The 25,061-nt window shown below is 61.1% G+C and overlaps 1 protein-coding gene across 1 annotated transcript in view; it reads left to right on the plus strand.

Moving 5' to 3' along the window:
* Positions 1–17,504, plus strand: part of ZFR2 (zinc finger RNA binding protein 2) — a 28,026-nt gene extending 10,522 nt beyond the window's left edge. Inside the window, exons 6-18 of the mRNA XM_034997604.1 lie at positions 1,325–1,529; positions 2,603–2,781; positions 3,629–3,748; positions 5,157–5,281; positions 6,128–6,260; positions 6,854–7,047; positions 9,691–9,862; positions 12,644–12,779; positions 14,216–14,313; positions 14,671–14,766; positions 16,011–16,122; positions 16,693–16,790; positions 17,325–17,504. Of these exons, the coding sequence (XP_034853495.1) occupies positions 1,325–1,529; positions 2,603–2,781; positions 3,629–3,748; positions 5,157–5,281; positions 6,128–6,260; positions 6,854–7,047; positions 9,691–9,862; positions 12,644–12,779; positions 14,216–14,313; positions 14,671–14,766; positions 16,011–16,122; positions 16,693–16,790; positions 17,325–17,504 (1,848 nt within the window). The remainder of the gene's footprint in view (positions 1–1,324; positions 1,530–2,602; positions 2,782–3,628; positions 3,749–5,156; positions 5,282–6,127; positions 6,261–6,853; positions 7,048–9,690; positions 9,863–12,643; positions 12,780–14,215; positions 14,314–14,670; positions 14,767–16,010; positions 16,123–16,692; positions 16,791–17,324) is intronic.
* The last annotated feature ends 7,557 nt before the right edge of the window (positions 17,505–25,061 follow it).

Below are 25,061 nucleotides of genomic sequence, written 5' to 3' on the forward strand. Positions count from 1 at the left end.
AGATCCAATTCAGTTAATACAATTCAAACAGTAAGGTTTCATGTCAATTTTGATAGTGTTTTAATTGATAGGGAATAATTTAATATCCGTGCTTTTCATATTGATTGTTGATAGCAATCAACATTTTCTGTGGCCTTAAAAGTGCCTGTCTTATGTCAGCTCATGGAGAAACTTGATGGGATCCCCCACCCGAGAGAAGGTAGGGAGACCCCCATCTCTCTCCCCGGGGCCTGCCCTTGCCGTGCTCCAGAGGGAGCTTTGCGAAAAGCAGCAGCCCTTCCCAAATGGTATTGATAACCTGCAAGATAATGCTCTCTTGGGGGGCAGTGTGCGCTGCAGGCAGGAGGAGTGCCTGGCAGGACACCAGCTTCTCCCCATGTAGTCACCAGCAGGACAATTAGGAAGGCCCCTGTCTCGTGGCCCCACACAGAACCTCCTCCCGGTGCCCAGGCCCACCTCCCTCCTGCCCCCAGGGCCTTTGCTTCTACCCTCCCCCGCGGCCAGCCCTCCTCCAGCTGCCCACTGCAGAGCTGGGCCACCCTCAGATCACCTGCCTGAGGACCTGTCTTCTCCCCTCCTTCGGCCCAGCTGGGGCAGGCTCTCGAAAGCTCGAGCAAATCCACAAAACCCACAAAGGCAAGAGCAGACATGTGGAGGAGGGGAAGTGAGCAGGTGGAGGAGAAGTGAGAAAAGGGGATGCACAGGCCTGGCCATGCAGGGGTGCAGGCAGGAGAACCGGGACCCAGGAAGAGTGGGCCGTTCTGGGGGCCGGGGAGAACCTGCAACCAGCTCTGGGTGGAGGCAGGTCTGAGCTGTGAGTGTCAGAGACTTGGAGCCTGAGAACAGGTCTGAGGTGCTTGTCCGGGAAGATGCTGCGGGCGGTGGGACGGTCCTTCCAATAAGTGCATTGAACGGGGCCTGGAAGCAGGAAGGATCTTCTAGAGGGAGTGATGCCTGGGAGCCAAGGGCGTGCCGCTGGGGCCTGGGATGGGACCGGCATCCTCCCTCCCACAGGTTGCCAGCCCCCTCCACCCACCACGTGCTCTTCCTGCCTCTTTTTTTTTTTTAAGATTTTATTTATTTATTTGCGAGAGAGAATGAGAGACAAAGAGCATGAGAGGGAGGAGGGTCAGAGGGAGAAGCAGACTCCCTGCCGAGCAGGGAGCCCGATGCGGGACTCGATCCCGGGACTCCAGGATCATGACCTGAGCCGAAGGCAGTCGCTTAACCGACTGAGCCACCCAGGCGCCCCCTCTTCCTGCCTCTTGAGGAAGTCTGATCAGGCTCGGTGGTGGCCCTGACAGGGGGCCTGGGTCTGTTCCAGGTCTTGAAGGTGCACCCTGAGTTGGGGAAGCCCATCCCTACCAGTGAACCAGTGCTGGGGGACTCCAGCTCAGCCCAGGCCACCTGCACCAGCAAGCCGGCCCCCGTCGCCACGGAGAGTCCCCCCCTGGCCTCTGCTAAGCCCACAGCCCCTGCTGGCCCCGGCGTGTGCGCCCTGAGCAAGCCAGCGCTGGCCAGGAGCGTGGGTACGTGTCACAGCCCCACGCCCACGCTCTGACTCGTTCCTCCTGCTGGGATCTCAAAGAAGCACTTGACCTGTTAACTGTGGGCATGCGTCAGAGCCGTCACTTCTCTCTAGAGGGGCTAAGCCCTGGATGGAGGGTGGGGATGGTGAGAGGCACGCCTTCTCTCCCACATTCTGGCCACCTCAGGCCACACCCTTGGGAAGCGTGGGCAGAGCCCGTAGTCCGGTGGCAGCATGACTCACGCCCCAGTGCTCAGGGTGAACATGTGCTCAGGGCTCCGATGAGTTATGTGGGTCTCAGGAAATTGAGGGGGGCTCCTTGGCCCCCCCCCCTGCAGCCCCATCTCCCCTGTGTGTGGCCTGCCTGGTGACGCGGATTGGGTGGCAACAGCTAGGGTCCGTGGGAGACACTCCGCTGACTGCTTTGCGGCATTTCTGATTTGCCCTCCGCGACTCTTTTCTGGAAAGTAGGTTCTGTCGTAATCCCGGTTTGCAGAGGGACAGCCAGAGGTGAGGCAAGGTCACGTACCTGGCCCTGGGCCACCTCATCCGTAGTGGAGGTGGGATTCAGACCCAGGGCCATCCCACGGGCTCTGCTCTCCACCACTGAGCTTTGCCCAGGAAGGGGAGGAGGATTTATTTTGAGCCTCAGCAGCACTGTGTTTTGAATCACCACATGATATTGAACTCCAAACCAGAGAGCCGTGTGGTAACAGAGACCCGTCTCCCCTCTGGCGCCCAGTGAATTTGCTGAAGGGGGCTAGCTTGACCATGACCCCGGGTCCACCTGGAAGTCCATCTTCGGCTACCTAGGGGCTGCAGAGTGGTGCGGCCACGGGCTCCTCCACGAGGGGCCTGCCACCGGGGCCTCCCCGTGGACGTGTTCAGGTGGGCACCAACTGCTGCGTGGGCCTGGTGCTCTCAGCTGCGACCCAAGCTGGCACGGAAGGGGTCTTTCAGGACCGGGAATCTGACTGATGTCACAAGGGGGTGAATGCGCAGTGGGAGACCTTGGTTTGCATCGCATTCCACACTTGATGCGGGCCCTGGTTTCTGGCTGGAGCAGGTCACAAGCAGCCCAGCTTTTCCTTCCAGGGCCTTCCAAGCCTCAGGCGGCGAGCAGCAGGGCCCCAAAGGGCAAACGGGCACACCCCGCACCAGATGGGCCCAGAGATCCGCCCACCAGAGGAGACTCTGCAGAAGCTTCTGGAAGCTGTGATGCGCAGCCAGTGGGCCCAGACTATGTAGAAGAGGTAACTGCCAGGCCGCTGCCGTGCCCTGGGCCGTCGGCGTGTACCCTGCTCCCCCTCTAGGCTGTGGTGAAGGACTCCAGCAGGGCTCAGGCTTCAAGAGCGCGCCCCGGGTCTCCATCTGAGATGTACACACCTGTCCACGGGCAGTCCACAGTGAGCCGTAACGTCTTGCGGAACTCACTGGAAGGTCCAGGCACTGGGTTTCAGATCTTAGAAGGAAGGCCTGAGACAGACAGAGGCACGGGATCCTGGGCATCAGGAGCCGGTGTGCAACCTCCGTGGGCACCGCCCCTATGCCCGGAGCCTGCAAGGCCTGCCTGGAACAGCTTCTAGAACCAGATTTGGAAGCGCCTCCCCTGGCCGCTTCCCTAGTTCTCAGGCTCCCCCTCAGTGGCTGAAAGGAAGTGTGAGCATTAGCGTGTTTTCTGGTTTTGTCCCGTGAAAAGTTGCCACCCCAGATAGGAGGCCTGCCTAGGCAGCCCTGGCATTTCGGAGTTGAGGAGACGATCAGGTGCATAAAAGCCTCAGGAAGCACAGCAGGGCCTGTGACGGGTGGAACTCAGGACGGAACAGAGGCAGGGGCTGTGCGGGACAGGCCATGGGTGTCCGCGCCCGGGGCGGGGAAGGGGGTGGGGGGACGGGACAGGACAGTGGCCGAGGGCAGCCGGGGCACGGGAGGGTGCGTTGGTGACACGCCGGCTCCCCCGAAGCCCGCTTGGCAGGCAGGACGCCAGCACGCAGGCCTCCCGGGAAGGCTCGGTGCCCCCGAGGGGAGGAGGGTGCCCCTGCCCAGGGGCCAGACGCACCGCATGGGCAGCGGCCAGCTCAGCGGGGCTCTGTGTCTCAGGTGCGCAACGAGGAAGGCAAGGTGGTCCGGTTCCAGTGCAGGCTGTGCGAGTGCAGTTTCGGCGACGCCACGGCCAGGGACACGCACGTGCGGGGACGGCGGCACTGGCTGCAGCACAAGGTGTGCGGGGCTGGGCGAGGGCGGCGGGGGCTGACCGGCCAGGCTTCCTCCCCGTGCCCCCGACAGGCGCTCTGGGCCCTGCGGGCCTGTCCCCCGTGTTCCCGCTGCCTGGAGCCTGCAGGAGACCCAGCACTAGCTGTGTTTCCCGTGGCGTCTCGGCTCTGGACCCACTTGTTGCTGGAGGGGTCCCTGAGCACACGGAACAGGTTCACAGATGCAGCTGAGCCGGGGTGCGGGGGCAAGGGGGGAGCCTGGGGGCTGGAGGTCGTGACCCAGGGGCCGCTGCTGCGGTGGGGGCGCCGGGCTGTCCAGGCTGAGTGTCCCCTGGGAGCCGGTCCTCCGAGGAGCCGGGGTGACGGGTGCTGAGGCCTCCAGCACCAGCAGGGCCCTTGTCGGGGCGCACCACTACCCGCCCAGGGGGGTGGCCCGTGGGCCCTTCCACCCTGTGGGCTCCACCAGAGGAGGGGTGGTCGGCTGCCTTCCCCAGGCCTCCCCTCATAGGTTCGCGGGGCAGTGGGCACGTCATCACGCATGCACACCCCCCCTTTCTAGCTGCTGCATTGAGGTGTCGTTCACACGCCACACGACTCACCCACATAAAGGGTACGGTTTCATGGCTTTTACTACTGTGGATTCACAGAGCTGCGACCCTTACCTCTCTAGTTCCAGAATATTCCATCTCCCCAAAGTGAAGCCCCATCCCCATTAGCAGTCACCCCCACATACTGTCCCACGAGTCCCCTTCCCGTCCATGGATGAGCCTGTTCTGGATGTTTCACATAAATGGACTCACACCCCGTGTGGCCTTCTGTGTCTGGATCCCTCCCTGAGCGTCGTGGGCTCGGGGTCCGTCCCCGGGGCCGCGCGTGTGGGCGCCTCGCTCCTGCTTGTGGCCGAGGGACGCTCCAGTGCATGGGGGACACATTGTGTGTATCGGTCCATCCGTCGATGGACCCGTGGACCATTGCCAGCAGTGAATGGTCCCTGGACAGCACTGCGCCTTGTGAATGATGAAGGAAGCACCATAAACTACGTTCAGCAAGAGAATCTGCAGTGCTATTGAAAACGTGGATTGCTGGATTTCACGCAGATGGTGTTGCCCCTGAGTTAGCTCGCTTAGAAATACACACTTGGCGTTGGCTCTGCCGCGACCCATCCGTGGTCAGTGAGGGTGTCTCACGGTGGGGCCGAATTTCCTTCTTCCCTGGCTGCGTACGCATCGCGGCCGTGCTCCCCGTGGAAGCTCCCTGTTTTGTGGCGCCCGGGTCCCGAGTGTTAGGACTCTGGGGGATGGAGCCCTGACTGTTGAGTCAGCCCGCAGAAGGGTGTGGCCGTGGGGGCTCCTGGGGCTCCTGGCACTTGTTGAAATGAAGGTCTCCCATCTCACAGCCCTTCCTGCCCTTTCCAGAAAAAGGTGGACCCTGACCTCCCGTTTGCGGTGAAGCCCAGCCACAGAGCTCGGAAGCTGCTGGAGGCCAGGCTGAGGAAGCAGAGGCAGCTGACCAGGAAGCGGCTCGAGGAGATGCGGTGCTGGTATGCGGGGTCCCTGCTGGGGTCCCTGCCAGGCCGCCCTCACCCCCCGAACACCCTCTGCTCGCTTTCGGGTGCAGGGACCCAGGGGCTCACCCCTGCAATGTGGCCACGGGACACTGCCCTTGGGGGGAGACGGTCACGCTGAGGACCTGTGTGTCACATAACATAAACATAGGACAGCACAGTCCCCGCAACCATGGGCAGGCGCTCTGGGCCCCCATTCACAGGGATGCCCTGGGTCTCCATGCACCCTGACCCCAGTGTTCCCTTGACCCCTGGTGTCCCTTGACCTCCTGTGTGTCCTTGACGTATGTTCTCTGACCCCAGTGTCCCCCTGACCTCCTGTGTCTATCTTACCCCCAGTGTCCCCTGACCTCTGGTGTTCCCCTGATCTCTGGTCTCCCCTAAACCTTAGTGTTCCTTGTGTTCCCCTGACTCTGGTGTCCCCTGACCACCCACACATTTGTCATGTCCTCTTCCACCCCTTGGAGCAATTTAAAAGCGTTTTCTGACATGGTGTCTGATTGATGGAGGATCCGGGCAGTGTCGGAGCTGGGGAACAAAGCCTAGGACAGACCCGGGGCTGTAGCTGTCCCCTCCTTCCCCACCTGTTGCCCTTGGCCTCTGTCCTCTAGGCCCGCCTCGCCTCAGTCTCCCTGGCCCATGGCGGGCATGGGTGCAGGACCCGTGTCCTGGGCTCTTGGGGCCCCGTCAGGCGGCGGCACCTCTCCCTGGTGGTCCTGGAGCCCCAGCCTTGCTCAGCCTCAGGACAAGGGGTGCTTCTGATGCCACAGCCCGGGGGTCCCACAGCCGCTTAGAGGAGCCTGTTTCCCTGGTTCCCTGCAGGCACGAGCAGCTGTGCAGGAGGCGACTGGAGGAGGGGCCCCAGGCCCCGGATGAGCACCCCGGACCCTCACCACCCGACCAGCACTCTCCTTCCCTCACGAGCAGGCCGGGGGCGCCTGCCAGCTCACCTCTGGTGGGTGGTGGCCTTGTCTTTGTGCCAAAATGCCTCCCTCGGTGGAGGCCCTGCGGGCGGGTGAGCTACTCGGGCCCTCGCTAGAAAGACCTGAATCCTCCAGGAGCGAGGAACACAACTTTGAACCAAGACCCCCGAGAGGTGCCCAGGGTTGGGAACTGGCAGGTCCTGCGGGCCATAGCCCAGCCCCAACACTGGTCACCAACAGGAACCCCGGGCCGGGGCCCCACTTCCCTGCGGAGCCCTCAGCGTCCGTCCGGGTAGGCCTGGCCCGGGGTTGGATGGGAGCCTTCCATTCCCACCTTGCTGGGGGGGAGAGCTGCAGAAATGTAAGGACATCACCGAAGGGGAGCCCACAGGCCCCACGCGGTCACACATCCTCACTGGTTCACTGCCTCGTGGGTCCCCATCCTTCTTTCGCCTGGCTCTTGCTATCCCTTGCCTGTCACCCCCAAAGCCAGCCTGACTCCGGGGCTCCCCAGGGCCCCCTGCTGCATGCGCCGCGCCTCAGCGGGGCTGACACTCACCCTGCCCCCTGCCCGCCGGGTGCCCGGGGCCCTTCAGCCTGCCCTTGACGAGCCCACCTTTCCCAGCAGCGTGCGCGGCGGCCGGAGTCCAGCAACGACCGGCACGTCTTGTATAAGCACGCCACCATCTACCCCACGGAGGAGGAGCTCCTGGCCGTGCAGAGGGCCGTGTCGCACTCGGAGCGCGCCCTCAAGCTGGTGTCCGACACGCTGGCCGAGGAGAACTCCGGAAGCCCAGAGCACGCGGGCTGTGAGCACAGGTAGTGGGGGTCACTCTGTTCCCAAGGCCCGGGCTGACTGAGCGGGGCAGGGAGGCCCCCCCGGGTGGAGGGTCAGGGTTCTGGACAGGACGTGGCTTGCAGGAGGGCAGAGGTGCCTCACCCTGATTGGCTTTGAGCTCTTCGAGGTCTCTGGGGCTTTCCAGCCTGCCACAGAACGTTCCCCAAATTGACATTTCCTATCGAAGATGCATCTAGAAATGTCCTTTACGAAGGGTGAACCAGTCTGTTTCTCATCTGTGAAATGGAGATTAAGGGTGATTCTGACCCGTCCCCTTCCTCCGGGGACGGTGAGGGCCCCCTGAGCAGGAGATGCCACCAAGTGCCTGCGTGAGCCACTGTTCCAGGCGCCGTGACTGTCCGGGTGGGGAGGCCCCCCACCTGTGACCGGGAGGAAGTCCCCTTTTCCAAACCCTTTCTCTCTGGGTGGCTGCTTTGTCTCCTTGTTGAGAGGTTTGCATGATGCTGAAATACACCGTGGCACTTACCATCTCAGCCACGTTCGCGCGGACGGGCCAGGGGCACGGAGGACGCATGCGGGGGTGCGCCCATCACCACCGTCTGCCTCCAGGGCTCTTTCACCCCCTGATGCGGAGATCTGTCCTGTTAAATTCCCCGCGCCCCTGCCCCCGCCCTGGCACCCACCACTGCACGTCCTGTCCCCGCGGCTCAGCCCGTCCTGGACACCGCACGCACAGGCAAGAGGGGTCCTGCAGTGTCCACCCGTTTGCGTCCGGCTGGTACCCCTCAGTAGCCTTTTATTACCGCAGTGTCTGCGCCCTGGGGGAGCGCACGTGTGCCCCTCGTGAGTGAGCTCCAGGGAGTTAGGGTCCTGTCCCCTGGGCTCAAACCTATGGCCTCCCTTGGAGAGTGCCCCTCCTCCACCCACGCGTGATAGAGAAGCAGGGGTGCACCCAGCTGCCCCCGGCACCCTTGCGCAAAATGGCAGAGTCCCGTTCCAGCTTGTCGCAAGTGTCGTGTGAGCACCTGCAGATTCGCGTGACCCCACGACAGCAGGTCAGCCTCCACGTGGTGCGTCTGGGAGCCGCCCCTTCACGGCCCCACGCTCCCCCTCCCCTAAACCGTGCAACCGCCGTGGGCTCAAAAAACAAAGCTGACCTCGTTCTTTAAGCTTTCACATGACATTTACGTCAAATCGCATGTGAGGTCCTTTATTTTTCAAAGACACGGAAATGCGTTTTTTACAGAGCGTCATAGTGAACCGTCGCGTACTCAGTTGTGGCAAAGAGCGTGTTAGCACTGGGGGTTTTCGCTTACCGTGGAGGTTCTCTCCCACACAAGCTGACGGAACAGTGAAGCCCCACTGAGCGCCCGATGCGGGTCCCTGGACCGTGGTCCCCTGTCCTACATGATCTCTTAGAAGGGAGCTGTCCGGGAGGCCAGGAGCCGGCCCTAAACAGCGAGGGCTCCTGTTTTGACTTCACAAAACCACAATGCCGTTATACTTCAACAGCGTCAGATAAGCAGGGTCCACAGAGATCAGACTGTGGGTTTAGGGCTGTTTGGTTTTACAGTGGGTGTGAATTGGGATCCAGATTGATTGACGAGCCTGAGTCTCTTTGTCTGCAGGCCCCCCTGCCACACATACCCCTGCCCTGCTGTCCTCTGCCCTCCCTGGTCCTCCCCCAAGTCCAGCCATCTCCCGTCTGCGTGTTGCTGGTGGCCTCCTGGCCCAGTCCTCTCGGGCAGCGCTAGGCTCTGGTGCACGTGGTCCAGAAACCAACAATAAATACACAAATGGGGACGCCTGGGTGGCTCAGTTGGTTAAGTGTCTTGAGTCTCCATCTCAGGGTCGTGAGTTCAAACCCCACGTTGGGCTCCTCGCTGGGCATGGAGCCTACCTAAAAAGAAATACATAAGTGAATTTTTAAAAACCAGGGCCCCTCCTATCCCGAGGAGTGTCACAAAGCAAGCGGCAGTGGCTCCTGGAGCGGAGGGGGGACTTGCTGAGAGTGTCCAGGCAGAGGGCCTGGCGAGGGAAGCAGCCTCGTGGGCTGGAGCACTAGGACCAAGGGAGGCTGCGGGTCGGGCTGGGAGAAACTGGGGTGTCCCCCACCCCCCCACCTGCAGAGGGGCAGCACCGGGAGGGGACATGTCGAGGCAGAGGCAGTCAAGCTGGCCTGGGCTTCAGAGGGGTGAGCGAGCAGGGACCCGAGTCAGGACGCTGCAGGGCGGGGCACCGCCAGGCTCGGGACGTGGGCTGGAGGCGAGAGGGCAGGCTCCCGGCAGAGCACCTGCACGGGCCTCCCAGCCAAGGAGCTGAGGTGGGGGGCACAGTGACCCCAGAGACACTCGGGAGGGACACAGAGCCCAGGGCCCCTGCGGGCGGATCCAGCTGGCTGAGGACCAGGGGCCACGGGGATGGCCATTGGTGGCCTTCCTCAGAATGCACATTATCAGGAAGGAGTAATCGCCAGCCCTTACTGAGCACGCAACTTGGCGGGCTTGTTCCCAGGGGCACGTGCCCATTTCACAGATGGGGAAGCTGAGGCGGAGGCCCGGCAAGGAGCCCGTGAGCACAGGAGTCGGGGACCCTGGCGGCAGCCCCTTCTCGTGACCCCCTTCCCCTGTGGGTCTCACACGTTTATGGGCTTGTCTTCACAGCGGCGGCTCGTCCTCAGCTCGGGTCCTGAAGGGCGTGATGCGGGTCGGCCTCCTGGCGAAGGGCCTGCTCCTGCGGGGAGACAGGACGGTGCGGCTGGCCCTGCTCTGCTTGCAGAAGCCCACGCGCGCCCTCCTGCAGAGAGTCTCCGAGCAGCTGCCCCGGCAGCTCCCGGTAAGCGGGTAAGCGCCGTGGCCCCCGCGTGCGGCCCCCAGACGGGATGGCTTTGTTCCCCCGCGGTTCTAAGAAACAAGAGACGTGGCTGTTGGACCCAGACCAGGTTGTTTTTATAAAAAAGTTGATGAGAGGGGGAACTTCGGGGTTCCTTTATAAAGTGAATTTAGGGTAAAACTCAGAAATGACGTAACTGTCCCGTCACTACGGATGGTGACTTACTAGCCGTTACAGGGGTGAGTGGAGCCGAGCACTGCACAAGGCCCTTGGTGGTGGGGAGTCGAGAGCGGCCCTGTGAAAACCTGTTTGGAGGGGCGCCTGGGTGGCTCAGTCGTTAGGCGTCTGCCTTCGGCTCAGGTCATGATCCCAGGGTCCTGGGATCGAGCCCCGCATCGGGCTCCTGTCCCGCGGGAAGCCTGCTTCTCCCTCTCCCACTCCCCCTGCTTGTTTCTCTCTCTCACTGTCAAATAAATAAAAAATCTTTAAAAAAAAAAAAAAGAAAACCCGTTTGGGGACAGCGGGAGGCTGCCTGGGCTCCTCTCTGGACTGTCATGGGACGTTCTCATCAGAGACCTTGATTGGGGGAGGATTGAGATGATCTCAGGTTAAAAAAGTCCGATCCTGGGGTGGAGGGGGTCTCTTTCCTGGTGAGTCTGTTTCTGCTCCCGGGAGAATCCAGCACTGGGGGCTGCACAGACCCAGGCCCACCCTCCGGGGCCCCCACTCTGGTCACGAGCAAGCAGAAGAGCAAGCGGATGTCCAGTGTGCTGTTTGTGAAGAAATGAAAGTCAGAGGCCAAGGAGGGAGCACCGGCAGGGAGGGGGGAGGCGTGCATCCCGACAGGGGAGGCCTTGAAAGATGGGGGAACAGTGTTCCACGTAGAAGGACCTGCATCTGCAGCGGCCGAGCGGCAGGAGGCCTGGGGGCGGCACAAGGGGGCCTAGATCACACCAGGCCTGAAGGCCATACAAGCAGGTAGGCCTGCGTTCTCAGGGAAGTGGGAAGACAGGAGGGTTTTGAGCAGAGGAGTGACAATGCCGCTTGGTTGATTTAAATACTCATTTCCGTGGCTCAGTCGGTTAAGCCTCAAACTCTTGATACAGGCTCAGGCCATGATCTTGGGGTCAGGGGATCGAGCCCCATGACAGGCTCTGTGCTCAGTGGGGAGTCTGCTTGAGGTTCTCTCTCTCCCTCTCCCTCCTCCTCTGCTCCTCCCCACCCACCCCCACTCTCACAGATGAACGCACACGCTCTTTCTCTCTCAGATAAATAAATTTTTAAATAAACCAGTAAACACCTGTTTCCTTCACACCCATGACACAGTGGTTTCCTGCCAGCTCTTGCAGGGGCACAGGCATGGCTCAGATGCAGGCTCACGAAGACAGCCCAGGCTGTGGGTGAGCGGGGAGTGCACCCCACCCCAGCGCCATGGACAGGGCCGCCCGCAGGGGCCCCCTCAGGAGGAGGCCCTGGACGGGACTGGGTAGCAGGCAGGAGGAAGGTGTGATTCAGGCATCAGGCGTGCGTGCAGGTGGCGTCAGAGGATGCTGGGTGCTGGGTGCACATCTCCGTGCTGCAGGCCCCAGGCACCCTGAGGCAGGCCTGGGGCTCTCCGGGCCCCGCACGAAGATGTGAAGCAGCATGAAGTCCAGGGAGGTGAGGGGGAAGCATTTGAACCCCCGTGCCGGCCAGGTGGGGGAAGACCGCTTAGCCGGGGCAGAGAGCATTTCTAGGGGTGCAGAGACAGCTGCCTGAAGCTCCACGCAGCTCGGGGGAGCCCTGGCCAGACGTCTCAGGGACTTCAAAACAAGGCGAGGGACGCTGTAAGGCTTCTACCAGGCAGTGGGCACTGCACCAAACCCGCATCCATTATGAAGTCTCCCCCGAGGGCCTGCCTGTGAGGGTGACCCGCTCAGGGTACCCCCCAGGGAGGGGCGGGGGCCGTGCCTGGGCCCCTGTGGCAGGCAGGGGGTGGCGACCAGAGCCAGAGGGGGCCTGGGTCTTGTCTGGAACCTGAACACCGAATGGGTTCTCCCTGTTCTCCCCTGGTGTGCCAAACCGTAGCATGTTCGAGACCCGCTGAAGGATCTTGCTGTTTTCAATTAGCGCCCCTTGGGTCCAACTTCATGTGCATATTTAAGGAACATCATTGTGTTGTGTGGCCGACGAGCATTTCACTGCTGTTCGTCTATAACTTGAGGGGCCCTTCTGTGTAGTTGGACATTCAGGTCGTTTCCAGCGAGAAGGTGACCTCATACGCACGTGAGAGCTTATCCCAGGGGCAGAATTGCTGGCCAAATACGTGAGACCAGATGTTTCTGGTAAATGTTGCCAGGTCAGCCTCCCCCAGCAGTTTATAGATGCCCGGGTTTGCCAGCCCGGCTGTGCTTCACACTTCTTGAGGTCTGTGCTCCCAGGTGATGATGGTACCTCGTCAGTTTTAATTTCCTTCTTTCTTACCACGGGAGTAATCTGTGTTGTTGCGTAAAGAGAGTCATTTCTGTCTCTTTTCTGCAAGCTACCTGTTATGTCACTCACCAGTTTGTTTTTCTAATTGGATTGCTGGTCTTGTTGAGCTGCAGGCATTCTTTACATATGAAGGCACCTACATGCCGGGTCTGTTATCCGTACGCGCTGCTACGTAGGTGCACTCCCGCAGGCCAGGGGCTACGTCTCCGTCCCTTGGCGGTTCCAGGCGCCCAGCACGGGGCCCAGCACTCGGCCACATCCTTGCTTCTCAGCCAGGGTGACATGGACTCGTGTTGCATTTGCACCTCATAGATGGTGACAGAAGACAAGTACGAGGTCTCCTCTGACTCCGAAGACATCATCATTTCCTCCTGCGAGGAGCCCAGGATGAGGGTCACTGTGTCCCTCACCTCGCCCCTGATGCGGGAGGACCCTTCCCCGGACCAAGGTGCGGCCAGACCCTTCTCTCCCGCCCCACGCCCCGCGCCCCCTGGTGGCTGAGGGCAGCATCTGCCCGTGTGCTGGGTGGGGTGGGGGCCACGGCCGACGACCTTCTGGCACTTCGGTCAGCCCTGGATGCCACCGTCAGAGAAGAGCTGGGCGTCGGGGCGGCCGCCGACAGAGCCCAGGCTGTGGTGCGCTCTGGGGCACCCACCTCGGGCGCGCAGCACCGTCATCCTCCCCTCGCCTCCGGGCCAGCATAGGCTCCTGCTCTCCACCCAGGGAGACCGGCTGGGCCGGGTCCCCGGGGCTCGGGTGATTCCTTGTGTTTGTGTAGCCGGGGCCGCAGCCGACTCCGCGGGTTGCAAAGCCTCTCGTGTGGGACGTGGGGGCTCAGGGGACTTGAGGCGGGTTGGCATCGCCGGAGGGAGTGGGCAGGGTGCTGGGCCAGGCCCGCGGGCAGCGAGGGGCTCGAGTCACGGCCACGTGGTGAAGGCCAGCTTCCAGGAACGCACTGCGGGCCTCCGGGAGCCACAGAACCTCCCGGAACAGCCCCGCGACTGTCTTCCAAGCTCCAGTCATTCTCGAACCTCCGTCGCGATTGTTTTGTCATAGCAGAGGGCCACCGTCTAACGTTCTTTAAATCAGTTCATTTTTGTCACTTATGTTTTTTAAGAGTGGCACCCTTGAACTGTTGGTGGAAAACAGTACCAGTTGTCATGGCCGTCTAAGAAAATAAACATGGGAGATAAAACAACATCATTAAATTCTAGCTGAAGGCCCCGCTGGGCTTTGCTCAGACTCACCAATGGGGCAGACTAGGCGCGTGGGCAAGTGTGAGCGCTCCGAGGCTGCTGAATGGGGCTGGCTGGAGGGGACCCCCGCGGTGTCCCCGCAGGGGGGTCCAGGCCCCGGCTGGCTGTCACCAGAGGGGAGCTTCGAAAGCCCCTCCTCGCAGACACACCCCTGCCGGCTCATCTCAGCCTGAAGGAGGGGTTGGCCCACGACCCACGTGTGGGGACACTTATGCACAAGTGACACTCGGTCCCATCGCCTGACCTCTGTGATCGGGGGCCTCCTGGAGCCAGGAGGGGAGTGTGGGGCAGTAGTAAGAAGGCAGGAAAAGGCGCCTGAGTCTCTCCCAGACTCGGGGCTTTCGCCATCAATGAAGGCACCTGTTGGAGTCTGACCCACTTCCTCTCTTGTGGTTGATGCCCTTGTTAGTTTCTGGAAATGTGGCTTCATTCATAGTTTCCCACCTGAACTGTACTTGCTCACCAGGGGACCGCAGAGGGAGAGGATTTGCAGGGACGTGACTTCTCCGGTCCTCGCAGTGTCCTGGAGGAAAGACGGTCTGGAGCCCCATACCTTCCAGAGACCCGAGGGCCCAGGAAGGCGGGAGGAGGGGAAGGGGCTCTGTGCCCACACGCCCTTTCCTTCTAGAGGGAATGCAGGTGCCTCCGTCCGACCCAGGTGACGTCCTGAGCCCAGAGAAGTGCCTCCAGTCACTGGCTGCCCTCCGCCACGCCAAGTGGTTCCAGGTCAGGAGGCAGGGGTGCCGCTCGGGTTGGCCCGTGTCTCGTGTCTCCCCGCCAAGCGCGAACCCGACACTCGTGTCGGGAACGTGAGCGGAGTGCTCGCTGCACCGGGGGTGGGGACGCCGTGGCCATGCAGCCACCCGATGGCGGGTACCAGGGGCTCCGAATTGGAACCGTTCAGGTGGCCTGGGCCCCTTTGGGCAGGGACTCCGCTCCCAGCTGCCATGCTTGAGGCCAGCCAGCCTGTGCGGGCCCCCGGAGTCCCTCCTGGGCCAGGCCCATGGCCCGAGCATCAGCCCTTGTGCCCCGGGCCTCGCGCACGTGGCTCCCTGAGCTGACGGTGTACTTTTTCCCCCCAAGGCTCGAGCCAGCGGCCTGCAGCCATGTGTGATTGTCCTCAGGGTCCTCCGTGACCTCTGCCGGCGTGTGCCCGCCTGGGGGGCCCTGCCACACTGGGTAAGGCAGCACCAGGTGGCCTCCACACCCCCACGGGCCTCATTTTGTCCAAGACAGATGCCCCCCTTCCCAGTGCTGGGCTTTCCGAAAAGGGTCCCCTTAAGCCTGAGCAGCCAGGAAAGGTAGATGCAGTGGGGGCGTCTCAGGGGTCCCTTGGGGACCGGGAAGAGGCCTGCTACGGAGCATAGCCTCATCTGACCGCCATCATCTGAAACCCACACCTTGCAGACAGAACCAGGGAGCGTGTGAAGGCAGGGGCGCCCAGGACACTGGCCTGGGGGCCGCCTGGCACATCCCCTCCCTCTGATGGGGAGACCCCCCCCAGGGCTCTGACACCCCCCGGCAGTCAGCCTGAAGCCCATCGGGGGAAAAGGGAGAAGACAGATGCAGGGGCACCCATGCCCCCAAACCCCAAGTTGCCTGCCCTCTCTGGGGCACCCCCCAACACCTTTCTCTGGGATCACGCCATGTCTGTGCACCCGTTGGCAGGTCTGAGTCTGTCCCTCCCTCCTTTACTTTGGGGGACGCTTGCTTTGTATGTCAGTTCTGTGGGCAGCATGTCTCCCCCACCAAAGTCGGGCTCTTAGACAAGCAGACCCTTCCCACCCCGGCCCGGCCGCCCTGGGCCTTAGTCACAAGGGCCGTCTCCAAAACCAAGGGTTCTTGTGCCCCCCATCCCAGTCTCCACTTCCTGCCCCGTGTCCAGCAGGAACATCGATCTTGACACGACCCCCTTGTGGACGCGGGGTCCTCTCTGACGCCGAGAGGAGCTGTTTTCCTGTAAATCTAGAAGCACCCCCAAGATAGCACGCGTCCTGGTCCCGCCCGCAGGACACCCCCCCTGAGGCAGGGTGGCTTCCTGGGGAGGGGGGCATGCCAGAGCAGCCCAGTGGGTCATCGGGACCCCAGCTAAATGCACAAGGGTCACAGAGAGCGGTTCTTTTAACCCTCGGGACGCTGGCTCGCAGTGTTACTGTGCCCAGGATTTGCCGATGAGGAGTTGGGAGACGTGGAGAGTGAAGAAACCTGCGCTCAGCCAGGCCCCGAGGAGGCGGGAGGCGAGGCTCCAGGGATCCCCCTCCTCCGCAGAAATTGAAGGGTGGGTGGGCCTGAGGGAAGGAGCTCAGGGTCCCCTGGCGACCCCGCCCAGCCCGGCATTGCGGCCCTCGCTCCGGTTCGGGCGGGAGGCAGGCCCGCGTGCTGTCCCCCAAGGCACGTGTCTGTCCTGTCCCCACCCGGCGCAGGCCATGGAGCTGCTGGTGGAGAAGGCTCTGAGCAGCGCGTCAGGGCCCCTCAGTCCTGGGGACGGCATGAGGCGTGTCCTGGAGTGTGTGGCCTCGGGGACACTCCTGACAGGTCAGTCCCGCCGGCCGAGGAGCCCAGAGACCCGCAGCGTGTGGCTTACACGCACTCGGGAGCACCGTCGAGGCAGACGGGAGGACGGGCCCGGACAGACGCACGCGCCCCAGTGGAGGCACGTGGACGCGCCCGCGGAGGAGAGTGGGGCGCGCGGGTTGGGGCAGGAGGGGGCCCGCCCTGGGGCAGCAGGGCCCTGGTTCTCGGGGGCCCACCCGCCCTTTCTGGAGAGCCCCAGGAATCTTGCCAAAGGAAACAGCCGCAACGCAGATAACGGGCTGTAGGCAGAGGTGTTCATGCGGCGTATTTTCCGCCGCCAAGGGAGACCCCGCACCGCCCCACAGTTGAGATGTCAGCTGTAGAAATGGGGTTTCCTGGTCGCTCTAGTGACAGGATGGTAGCAGGCTAAGAGCAGAAGCGATGCAGTGGGCCCGTCTGTGCGGTCACACGGCGCGCGGGGGGCGGGGACGGACCCCGTGGGACCCGCCTGGGCCCCCGCGTTGCCCCACGGCCGTGGCAGTCTCTCACCGGGGGCTCTCTCCTTTGCTGCCCCCACCTCCCCTCGCCAAGATGGGCCTGGGCTCCAGGATCCCTGCGAGAGAGACCAGAGGGACGCCCTCGGGTCCCTGACCCCCCAGCAGCGCGAGGACATCACGGCCAGTGCCCAGGTAGGACAGCCAGGCCCTGTGGCTCCACAGGTGGGGGCCGCCCCCTCCCCCTCTCCTTCCCTTTGCAGAGATGGGCGGCCTGAGGGTGACAGGACTGCCCCCGGGACCTTGCTGGCTGGAACTTTCCTGGGCGCCCCTCGGCCCCCTGCCCTGTGGTGTGAAAACACCCAGCTGTGGCCTCCAGCCCCACGCACCCCAGCAGAGCCCCTGGCTGTGGTTTCCTTTTAGCGGGCAAGTTTACTTAGATCTCCCAGCGGCCCAGAAACCACGCCAGGCCTGGCGCTTACGAATCGCCCCTAACAGGAAGCGCCAAGTTGGTCAGGATCAGCGGCGAACAGGAGATGCAGGGTTCGGGGTCCCCGTAGAGAGGCCAGCAGGGGCCGATGCCCCGAGGGGCGTCCTGCCATCCGCCGGCCCCAGCGAGCCCCCCACCTCTCTTCGCGCCTGAGTGTGTCCTGAGCTCCGAATTGGGCTGTGGGCGCAGGGCGAGCTGGGGTGCCGTGCGGGGGGCACTGACCCGCTGTCTGCCCCCAGCACGCCCTGCGCTTGTTGGCGTTCCGGCAGATCCACGCGATCCTGGGCATGGAGCCTCTGCCGCCCCCCAGAAGCAGGCCCGGGCCGCGCTTCCGCAAGAGGCTGCGGGAGGCGGGTGCGGCCCCCGAGGGCGACGTCCAGAGGAAGCAGGGCCAGCTGGGCGGAGAGGGGCCCGCGTGAGCAGCCTCACCCCTGCACGTGATTCCCTGGATTCAGCCCGACGACGTTGGACTGTCGTGTTTTCCTTTCCAGGAAGGCTCCGTGGGTTTCTTTAAAAGCACTCGTGTTTAAATCCTCACGTTATCCCGGAGTGAGAGCCGCATGGGGCCACCCCCTCCCCACCCTGAGGCCCCCATGGCGGGGTAGAAGGTGGGGCACAGCGATGGTAAACCCTGGCATTTCTCGCTAGCTTTGCACTCGCCCGTGGCCTACTAAGCATGTGGGTTTCTGAGGCATTTCCTTTGGATGCCGCAGCTTTGCGTGGACCCAAAGCCCTGCCAACTGACCCTTCTCGGCTGGGGAGGCAGGCCAGGGAGAGCTGGGGGGTAGAGGTAAGCCTGAGGGCACAGCCAGGCCAGGAGTGCCCCCTCCAGGCCCCCAGCCTAGAGATCCCCCACCGCCAGAGGTCTGCAGGCCTGAGCTGGGCGGTGTCTCTCCAGCCCACGTCCACCCCCAGGGAGGGTGGTAGGGCCGAGTGGTGGTGAGGATGCAGGCTGGGCGCTCCCCTCGCCCCCCAGAGAGGAATGTGACCCACAGTCGGCCCTGACCCCGTACCACTGAGTGCCTACTAACACTGCTGTCTGCCACTTCCCATTCGGGCCTGGGCTTTGCCCTCGCTCCCGCTTGGGTGCAGCCGATGCAGGCCCAGGGCCAGGCCTGGTGGGCATGGGGGCACCCCCGGCCCAGCCCCTCCCCCGATGCGGCCAGACCTCCCTCTTTGCTGGGGCGTTTTGTCCAGCTGCCGGGTGGCCCTGAAGGAGAGAAGCCCATCTGTGGTCGATTGGGTCCTTCAATTTCATTTCTGTGTTTAGGGGACAGCCGGAGTGTGGCTTCGTGTCTCATGTCCTCCTAGAGCTAGCCGAGAGTTTGCGGGGGGTGGGGAGTGAATAAACCATGTCTTCTGGTGTGGACTGCGCGGTCTCTCCCTCGGGGCCCTCCCGCTGCTCCCTCCGGGCTCCGAGCAGGGGCGCCTGACCAGCCAGCATCTCTCTCTGGGACTCAGGCCGCGGGTGTGAACACCGAGGACGTCTGAGGAGCTGGCGCTGCCCAGAGGCTGCACCCCGACATGTGGGTCCCTCGGGCCACCCCCACACCAGGGTGCCCTGGGGACCCTACCCGAGAGGCATTCATCCCACGTGCCCCACGGCTGCTCAAGGAACCCATCTTGGCCTGGTCCCAGAAATGAACAGTGGGGCCATCAGCGGGAAGGTCGGGGGCCCAGAGGGCTTCCTGGGGGAGGAGGCGGCCAAGCTGAGTTGGGGTGGGGGGGCTCTCCGCCTGCAGGTCCCCTACCAAGAGTTCCCTGGAGTGTTCCCAAATGTCCGTTGCAAACCTCAGTGGGGAGAGCGGGGGTTCACGTGGGGAGACGTGGTCCCGGGCTGAGCTTCTGACAGCGTCCAGCCCCAGGGCGTCCCCAGGCAATGAGGATGGGGCATGGGTGGGGGGCAGGGGGAGGACGCGTGGGTGGTCCGTGGGAGCGGCACGTGTCAGAGCACAGGCACGCATGCGGACCAGGGCAGGGAGACGCCAGGACCCCCTTCTCAGAGCCGGGCCAGGGGACCGCCTGCCCCTTGGGCGGACGAAGCCGAGCCTCGTTCTAGTAGGCACGTTATCTCCTGGAAACCGGAAGCAGCCGGCCCCTGCCTAACCATGCTACGTCCCCGGGAGGGCAGGCCCCTCTCCTCTGCCTCTGCGGCCCCGGGCCCCCTTCCTGGGGGGAGCGGCCCCCCGCCTCCTGCGGGCACCCTGGCAACACCTAGGAGTCGGAGCCAGCCCCTCAGCTGGTCCTGGCTGCAGCCGCAGACGGGGCACAGGGGAGGGTGCCGACATTCTCCTGCTCCTGCCGCAGAGCTTCACCAACCCCCCTCCCTCTGCATCTGTCGGTGGCTCTGCCAGTCAACCAGCTCCCCAGGCTCACCCCACCACCACCACCGGGGAGTCCTCCTGGGTTCCTCTGTGCTCGAGTTCAAGCCATCAGGAAGTGCTGTCAGCCCCCCTTCTGCCTGCCATCACGGTGGCCCATCTGCCGCTTCAATCCTCAAGCAGTAGGAGCTCAGGATGAAACCCCAAATACCGACAAAGCCCCACAAAAGCCCATCCACCACCCTGTCCCTCAGTAATGCCACTTCAGACCCACCAGCCTCTGCGGTCCTCAGACCTATTCTCACCCCAGGGCCTTTGCACATGCTGTTCCCACTACCTAGTAAGCTCTTCTTCCCTCGGGTCTCAACCCAGGTGTCACCTCCTCAAAGACTCCTTGACCACCTCACCCTGTCACATAACCATATTCATTTTCTGAACCCCACATTCCACTGATTAAAATCACGTGTTCCCTGCCTTCCCCCGGGGATGAGAATCCTCTGCCTGCAGCGAGTGCCTCCGCTTTGTTCCCCGAGGTAACCCCAGGTCTAGAACAGACCACGTCCGTAGTTGTCGCCCAGTAAACGTGTCAAATGCTTGTAGCCGTGCTCTGACACGCAGAGATGAGTCTCACTGTCCGAGGGACGTGCCTTGGGGCTGGGAGGACGCCGCTTGTTGCCGTCTTACCCCAGGAGACTGTGGTAATGGTGCGGGCGAGAGGCCTCAGCTGAGGCAGGGGCAGCGGGACGGCGGCAAGGGAGGCTGGCTTGGCCTCCGGGGCGAGCACTGGGCAGCCGTGACCATCACAGCCTCACCTTCGGGGAAAGCCCTGTGTCCCCGCTGCTACGACCCGCACGCAGTTCCTGGCACGGGCAGCTCCGGGAAAGCCCATCACCCGCGGTTCGCCGGTCCCACCCCTGGCTCCTGGGGAGGACAGGCAGTATCCTCACCACCAGGTGGCCTAAAACCAACCCCGTCGACAGGGAGTTAAATCTTCCCCCGCCCCCCCCCGCCAGCAACTCCCAAAAAACCAAGCAGCTGGTTAGCGAAGCATTGGGTCCAGATGGATGGAGCGTCTGGGCAACGGCGCTCCCCGCAAGCCCGAGGAGCGGTCGCTGCTGACCTTCCGTCTCCAGCCCCCTCCCCCGGCAGAGGACGCCGGAGCAAGCCGGCGGCGGGCAGGCAGAGGCGAGCCCAGCGAGCCCAGGCGCCGGGGAAGCCTCCCTAGACCTCGGGCGGCAGGCCGGGGCGGGCGAGCCCGGTTGCTCGGAGACGGCGCCGCGTGTGGGAGCGCTGACGCGGGCAGTGTGGGCAGGGCTGGAGCGCAACCTGGCACGCAGTCCCCGAAAGACGAAAACGGAAGGGCAGACCTGCCAACTCCCTCCGGAGGCACTGGCGGCACTGACAGCCGGGAAAACCCACCGCGTCCCTGGCCCGAAATCAGTCCCACCCGGGGGCGAGGGAGCGTGTCCCTGGGCCTGCCCGCTCCGGCCGGCCTGGCTGGGGAGCGCCGCCTCCACGTTCTCCCTGGGCCGCCCGGTAGTTGGGCTGCCGGGCGAGAAGGTGTTTCAGGGAAGCAGACGCGGACAAGCCCGAGGACCCGCGTTTCTCCTGCAGCGGAGAAGGCAGCCTGGCTCGGGGGGTAGGGCCCGTTTATGTCTGCTGAGTTCTGCCAAAAGAAAAAAAAAAAAGGGTATTGGGAAACATGGGGTATTTGCCCCCGTCCACGGCGGCCAAAGGGTGGACACGACCCACGTGCCCATCAACAGGTGAATGGATAAACACAGTGCGGTCCATCCACGCGCGGGAACACGCTCCAGCCTTAGGAAGGAAGGGACCCCGACACCTGCCACGACGCGGAGGGACCCCAGGACACTGGGCTCAGCGAGAGGAGCCAGACCCAGAGGGACACATCCCGCAGGACCCCACTCCCAGGAGGTCCCCAGAGGGGTCCCGTCCCCAGAGACAGAGAAGAGAGGGTGGGAGCCAGGGCCGGTGCAGGGGGTGGGGAGTCCGTGCTTCACGGGGACAGAGTCTCCGTGTGGGGAGATGGAAAGTTCTGGAGACGGAGGGTGGGGGTGGGGAGTCCGTGCTTCGTGGGGACAGAGTCTCCGTGTGGGGAGATGGAACGTTCTGGAGACGGAGGGTGGGGGTGGGGAGTCCGTGCTTCGTGGGGACAGAGTCTCCGTGTGGGCAGATGGAAAGTTCTGGAGATGGAGGGTGGGGTGGCTGCAGGACGGTGTGAATGTGCTTCCTGCCGCTGAGCTGTGCACTTAAGAGATGGTTATGATGGGGCGCCTGGGTGGCTCAGTTGGTTGAGCAACTGCCTTCGGCTCAGCTCATGATCCTGGAGTCACAGGATTGAGTCCCGCATCGGGCTCCCTGCTCAGTGGGGAGTCTGCTTCTCCCTCCGACCCTCCCCCCTCTCATGTGCTCTCTCTCTCTCATTCTCTCTCTCTCAAATAAATAAATAAAATCTTAAAAAAAAAAAAGAGAGATGGTTATGATGGTGAAGTTGGTGAGTTTTAGGTCTGCTTTACACTGAAGAGCTTGAGTGCATTGGGTTTTCCCATTACACAGAACTTGGGAGTTGCAGAACAACGAAGAGCGGAATGAAGTGGACCACGGCGAACACCCCGTGTTTCCTTCCTTTCCTGTCGCTCATGCTCTCTCCGTTGCAGAGAGGCTCCTTATATCATTGTAATTCCTGCTGTTCTTCACTCGACGCCGTCACGACTTGAATTTCTCAGGTGTTTTCATTGTGCTCTCTGATCCTTTGCCGAATTTAATACTTCTGTAGACCTTACAACATATTTTTTTAAATGTGGTAATGTGCACATAACATAAAACTTATCGCTACATTTCAAAGTGTACAACTCAGTGGTTTTGGGTATTTTTGCAGATGTGCACAAACATCGCCACTATCTCATTCCGGAACATTCCGTCACCCCAAAAAGAAGCCTCGCCCCCATCAGTAGTCACCCTCACTCCCCTCCCCGGGCCCCCATGAGCCCCCTTCCCATTCGTGGATGAGCCAGTTCTGGACGTGTCACCCACGTGGACTCACACCCCGCGTGGCCTTCCGTGTCCGGGTCCCTCCCTGAGCATCGTGGGCTCGGGGTCCATCCCCGGGGCAGTGCATGTTGGCGCCTCGTTCCTGTTCGAGGCTGATATTCCCATGTGTGGATGGACCACATCTTGTTATCCACTCATCCACGGATGGACATTTGGGCTGTTTGCAATTTTGGCTACTAGGAAGAGATGTCGTTTTTAACAGACGCATAATATTCCATAAAACAAACGTACCCTAATCTGCTTAACCATCCCCTACTGTTGGACACTTAGATTGTTTTCAAATTATAAATGACAGCGTGGCAAACACCTTCTTGTACAGTTGGGGTTCTGTCTCTTCCATAGATGTCCAAAAATGAAACTTCTCGATCAAAGGGCACGAGCATTTTAAGGCATCTGAAACATCCATGTGCAAGATTACGTTCCATCAGAGCTTTGCCAGTCTCCCTCTCATTGTAAATGAAGGAGCCCCATCCTTGCCCCCAAATCAGGACTGTGTCTTCTCATTTCCAAAATATTTTTCTTCACATGGACAGAAGTGTAACAGTTCGGTTTCCTTCTGTGATGCCTTCTATCACACTGCTGTTCTTCCATTTTCTCAATTACTCAACACGTGCTTATGGAACACCTATCATGCGCCATGGGCCGTCACTCATGTGGCTTCCGCATGTCTACCGTCAAAAGTGTGGAAATGTATTCAATATTCGATCAGCAAGCACTCAGCACCTTCCTTGGGAGGACCCAAAGATGAACCAGAAGCTGTCACTTCATGCATGAGGGTGACTTCAGGCTCTAGTCTCAGCATGGTCCTTGAACATATTAGCTGTGGGGGTCTCAGGACAGCTCACTTCGACTTCCTGAGCCTCTATAAAGCTGAATCCTAACTGATAGCACCAACCTTTTGGAGCTGGGGGAGGACTCAGTAATAAAATGCATTTTTTCACACTCGCTGCACAGAAAGTTTCCACCTCAGGGACACAGGTGTGGTGGAAGGCAGGTGTGAAGGTGGAAACTGGCAATCGAGAAGAAAGTCACACATGGAACAGCGTCCCCTTCAGCTTCCAGAGCAGATATTGCTGGTGTTTGGGACTCCCTTACAATGGCCAGGGCCTCATACTCAACCCAGAGTGAAGCCACCCCAAGGGCGGGGGGCCTCTGGCTAGCTCTGCAGCACGTGCCTCATAAATTCTAGCTAGTGAGAGACTAAAACCCAGAAAGAGAAAAAAAAAGTAACTTGCTGGAGGAAAGAGACAAAGAGAACAGAAGAAAGCAGTTGGAGAGAAACCCTTCTGCAGGCTATCCTCGGAGAGCTTGCAGAAGACACAGTGGCCAGGAAGCAGCTCTACATTTGCCTTTTTTTTTTAAGATTTTTATTTATTTATTTATTTAACAGAGATAGAGAGAGCACAAGTAGGCAGAGCGGCAGACAGAGGGAGAAGGAGAAGCAGGCTCTCCGCCGAGCAGGGAGCCCGATGCGGGGCTCGATCCCAGGACCCTGGGATCATGACCCGAGCTGAAGGCAGCCGCTTAACCGACTGAGCCACTCAGGCGCCCCTCTACATTTGCCTTTTGAAAAAAGAACATTCAGGGGTGCCCGGCTGGCTCAGTTGGTGGACCCTGCGACTCTTGATCTCAGGGAAGTGAGTTCAAGCCCCACGTTGGGTGTAGAGATGACTTTAAAATAAAAATCTCTAAAAAAAAAGAAAGAAGGAAGGAAAAAGAACATTCAAAGAACTAGAAAGAGCCCTTGGAAATGAAAAACCTGATAGTCAAAATGGAAATGTTGACAGGCTTGGAAGAAAAAGTAGAATGAGAAGACAAAAAGAAAAAGGTGGGCAAGAAAATGAGAAGATCAACCCAGGAAGCCCAATATATGACAGAGAAAAGACACCAAAGTGGAAGAAATCACCAGGGATGTCATTTAAGAAAGTTTGCCAGGAATGGAAGGCATGACACAACCCAATAACTGCCCAGCACAACAGGTAAAAAAAAAAAAAAAAGACCCACACCAAAACCACACTTTGAAAGTGCAGGATGTGGTGAATGAGAAGATTCTACAAGTGTCTGAAGAGAGAGAAAACAACGTGATAAGAAGACGATGAGGAAACAGGATAGCTTTGGGTTGTTCAAATGCCCAAGACTGGAAGCTGGAAGACACAAGGCAAGGGAAATTAGCTACCACCCAGCACAGCGTCCTCAGCCAGACCACCAATCACACAGGAGAGTGGGAGGAAAATACCTTCTCTGGAAATGCCTAGAGGGTGCACATTCCCAAAACGAGGGCACAGACCAAAAAACAGGGAAGCCTGGACCCCAGAAACAGGAGCTACATCCCAGGAATCCCCAGGTGCCGAAAAAGTGAAAGGCCAGGGGTACAGCTGGGCTGCAGCTGGCCCTGAGTGGAGAAGTTCGTTCCACATTGGCAAGGCCGGAGGAAAGAGAATTCATAGATACACAAAACAAAGGCAATTACTAACTTCAGGAAAATAACAAAACAAGTCCTAGAAAATAAAAGTGTTCCATAGTGTACACTGCTCCACTGTAAACAATCTACATAATAACATAAGGGTCCACTATGTGCCAGGC

Source organism: Mirounga leonina, unplaced genomic scaffold, assembly GCF_011800145.1.
Source record: "Mirounga leonina isolate KUSES-001 unplaced genomic scaffold, KU_Mleo_1.0 Mir_94, whole genome shotgun sequence".
Taxonomy (NCBI): Eukaryota; Metazoa; Chordata; class Mammalia; order Carnivora; family Phocidae; genus Mirounga; species Mirounga leonina.